The sequence below is a fragment of the Priapulus caudatus genome, unplaced genomic scaffold (genome assembly GCF_000485595.1).
Source record: "Priapulus caudatus unplaced genomic scaffold, Priapulus_caudatus-5.0.1 Scaffold1785, whole genome shotgun sequence".
NCBI classification, from domain to species: Eukaryota; Metazoa; Priapulida; class Priapulimorpha; order Priapulimorphida; family Priapulidae; genus Priapulus; species Priapulus caudatus.
The window spans coordinates 106-4,340 of NW_014578846.1; the positions used below are offsets into that span (position 1 = coordinate 106).

At 41.8% G+C, this 4,235-nt stretch overlaps 1 protein-coding gene across 2 annotated transcripts in view; it reads left to right on the forward strand.

Annotated features, from left to right (window-relative positions):
• Positions 1-360: 360 nt before the first annotated feature.
• LOC106817596 (charged multivesicular body protein 3-like) overlaps positions 361-4,235 on the forward strand; it is a gene marked incomplete at its 5' end in the record, with an annotated part of 28,170 nt that continues 24,295 nt past the window's right edge. For both annotated transcript variants that reach the window (XR_001395079.1, XM_014822277.1), the window contains 3 exon segments: positions 361-421; positions 1,800-1,979; positions 2,713-2,834. Coding sequence is in view for 1 of the 2 variants with exons in the window: in XM_014822277.1 (XP_014677763.1) it covers positions 361-421; positions 1,800-1,979; positions 2,713-2,834 (363 nt within the window).

Sequence of the window (4,235 nt, forward strand, 5' to 3'; positions counted from 1 at the left end):
TGTGCATGCACAATGGCGTGCGCGCTATGTGTTGCAGCGGTGTATTGGACGGTGTTGAAGTGAAGTTATTAGGTCAAATCAAACATTATTACTGGTAGTGGTACTGGTCGGTCTAGTACTGACAAGTTGTATTTATTAACCATCATTTTATTATTGAAACGGTCCAAGTGCCTGTGAGTATCAGTATCACTATTAAAGTATTATTATGTGACTATAATCAGGAGTAAAATGGTTTTTTATTTACTCCTATCTTTATAGCACCAATAGTAGTAGTATGACTCGAGTAGCATTTACCAAAGTGTCTGAATGCATTTTAAATTTAACACAATGTTGATTCAAGTTTACCTGGTTTGCTTTTAGGTTGATGAATGGACGAGAAATTTGAGGAAGGAGGGCAGACAGCTAGATCGTCAGATACGTGGTATAAATAATACACACACTTGTAACATTTATTATTTAATTTGGCTAAAAAAATATAGGAATGCAGGGTTTCTTCTGGTGGGAAATTAGACAACGGAGGTAATGGCCGGTTTGGGGGAATAACGCGCATAATGAATTAAAAGGCGTGTTTGTGCGTCTCGAGGACCTAGCTGGGCGAGCTCCGCAGGAAATTTTGGAAAAAAATGGTGCAATTTGGTGCATTCTAAGCTATTCTGAATAACTCATTGTATCAAAAGCGTACAACGGTGAAATGCTGAAACCATGTTGCAGTATTAGTTGAATTAAGAAACTTTGCCTAAATTCTTGTAAACTGCGTGTTTACAATATGTACAGTTATGTACTATGTAGTGGCCTTGAGCCGGCCTCGACCCGAGTCCGAGTCATTGCACTCCGAGGCCAAGGCCGAGGCCGAGACCAAAGAAACCGGCCTCGAGACCTACAACACTGGTGAATGTGTGAGAATGGCTAGGGCATGCGGGAGGGAGTGCGGGAGTATGGGTCCAGATGCGTGAGTCTCCCGCGAAATGTATGAAACTTGGTAGGTCTGCTAGTTGCCCGATAGGACAACTTAAAAATTTCTAGTTGTGTAAAGGCCCCCGCACACGGTGCACATTAGGCGCTGAACGCACGCGCCGAATGCGCACGCAAACCAGCCCGCACACGGTGCACATTTGGCGCGCGCCAACGGCGCTGAGCTGAACCATAGATGTGTTCAAACACATCTATAGCTAAACGCACGCGGCGAATGCGCATGCAAACCAGCCCACACACGGTGCACATTCGGCGCTGAGCTAAACCATAGATATATATAAACACATCTATGGCTAAACGCACGCGCCGAATGCGCACGCAAACCAGCCCGCACACTGTGCACATTTGGCGCTGATCTAAATACGGGGAGGGGGGGCAAATGCACTGATTGTTACAGTCGCGTGGGCGTGCTTATTGCTGTATATGTAGGGGTGGGCACCGCTGGTATGAGGGAGAGACAGCAAAACTTTCCCGGAATCGAAGAAAAAGCTGCAATCGGGAATGACACACGAGTGTGCCGGCACGCAAAAAGAAACATTGCTGTGAATTTCATTACGATTTTCCATGTATATAGTCAGAAACACGTGGTGATCTATATATTTTTGGGTTGACACTATTTTGACAATGGCGGGTAAATACAGGAACATTTCCACAACAGCGTTGTTAAATTTGACAACGGCGGTGCGCCGTAGTGCCTCTTATGTAGAAGAAACCTGGAATGCTTCCTCACCTAAAGGACAAAAACGAGTAATATCCACATAAATGCTCATAAATTATGAACCATTAGATTACCAGCATATATATTCAACTGTTGAGTGTTCTTGTAGGTATCCAACGTGAAGAGCAAAAGGCTAAGCGTTCACTTAAAGAGGCAGCAAAGAAGGGAGATAAAGATGTATGTGTGATATTGGCAAAAGAGCTAGTAAGATCACGGAAAGCTGTGAACAGGATCTACGCATCAAAAGCTCAAATCAATTCAGTTGTAATGAGCATGAAAAGCCAACTAGGTATGTTGACAAGATACAAGCAAGGACATTTCAACTTGGCTTACTTGCTGTCACATGGTTGATACGCACAATCTTGCATTGTCTCAGTATTTTACATTTTTTAATATATAGAATTAGATAGCTTTACAGACATGTGTTTTAGATATTAAGAGTAATTTTATATAAGAATAATTTTTAGCCACAGTTTTGACAACAGTTACTGGTTTAGTAGCCTTTGTGAAGCTAAATAAAGTTGCTTTTGTCAGTCACCAGATGGCAGTAGATGACAATCTTGAGCAACTTCATTCAACTAGCTTAGTTGTCAAAATGGTTGCTAACGCTCATAGGGTCTATGTCCCCCAGGGTACTGCCGGAACATACCCTGGGTACGGTCCAGTATACCGGAACGTACCCTGGTAACTATCTGATATGGTTAGGGTAAGGGTTAGGGAGTAGGCATAGGCGACTCCCTAGACTCGTTAGTGGAGTAGGCGAGGTACGGTCCGGCATATTAGATGGTACCAGGGTAGGTTCCGGCAGTACCCTGGGGGACATAGACCCTCTCAGCGTTGCTAACATGTCAATATACTTGGATTTATCATTAAATAACAACACTTTTAATATTATCATGAAATTTATTATCTTATTCCAATAGTTCTTAGTTGTGTTTACATAAAATTTAATGGTCATAATGTGGATACCGGCATTTTGTCTGGTTAGCTAGTTTTTTGTACAAGTTTATTATTTATTTCAGCCATTATTAAAATTAGCGGCACCATAGAGAAAAGCACGGAAGTGATGAATTCCATGCAAGCATTGGTAAAGCTTCCAGAGATTAATGCTACCATGCAAGCTATGTCCAAGGAGATGATGAAGGTAACAAAGTCAGCCAGCTCATTTTGAGCTCACCTTGACATCGTCAAGATGAGCTATTGCCATGGTGCGTTGTCCGTCATACCTCCATCCGTCTGTCCTTCAACATTTGGCTACGGTCAACGATAACTTGAGACCCGTTTGACCAACGTTTCAAATTGCATACAGTTGTTACTCCTATGGGAGAGATGTGAACGTCCTATTTTGGGGCATGCCAGTACGAGATGTCTGATCTAAACTTCATTTATGGCTTCATAAGTTCATAGAACAATTATTATAAATGTATAATAATAAACAGTTATTAATTATATTTAGAAGTATATGCACAATCACTGTAGTGTACTTGATGTACTACCATTCCCAGACTAGAACTGTAAAGTGTAAATGAAACAAGTTGGCTATCATCAGTATTAGCACAGGCAGTTTGACCGTTTCAATAATAAAATGATGGTTAATAAATACAACTTGTCAGTACTGCACGAAGGGTCGTTGTCGTAACAGGTACTACAGGTGATATGTACTCGAGGTAGTTTTAGGTTGTTTAGTATTAAACTATTATGTTTATATTTTTATATGAGGTATGTTTAGGGTTAGGGTTAGAGTTAGTGTTAGGGTTAGGGTACACTTCTGTAGTGCAAGTTTGGTACACTTTGTGTATACATATATGTACCTCGGGTACATATCTGTAGTACCTGTTACGACAACGACCCCTTGAGCGTCAGTACTAGACCTACCAGTACCAGTAATAATGTTTGATTGACCTAATAACTTCACTTCAACACCGTCCAATACACCGCTGCAACACATAGCGCGCACGTCATTGTGCATGCACAAATACACAGTGATATAGAGAAGGTAAGAAAGCGTCCACACAGAAATTCCAGAATGCTCCAATCATTTCACAACACTAGAGACGAAATACACGTGCAACGGCCATGATATTGGCATCTGTGTGTAGCTGAATGGTCACTTGTTCGAAATATACGTCTTGCAACTTGGTACCACATAATTTACCCAGAATTATATGAGAAATCCTGCTCGAATTTGCTGCAAATTTCCCATGAAGCCAATTCGTAAATGGGATAAGTACATGAGCAATGGCGGCGCATTGCATTCTGGGAGCAGAATTGCAGCAGAATTGCTCCCAGAATGCAATGCGCCGCCATTGCTCATGTACCGGTACTTATCCCATTTACGAATCGGCTTCATGGGAAATTTGGGGCAAATTCGAGCAGGATTTCTCATATAATTCTGGGTAAAGTATGTGGTACCAAGTTGCAAGACGTATATTTCGAACAAGTGACCATTCAGCTACACACAGATGCCAATATCATGGCCGTTGGACGTGTATTTCGTCTCTAGTGTTGTGAAATGATTGGAGCGTTCTGGAATTTCTGTGCGAAC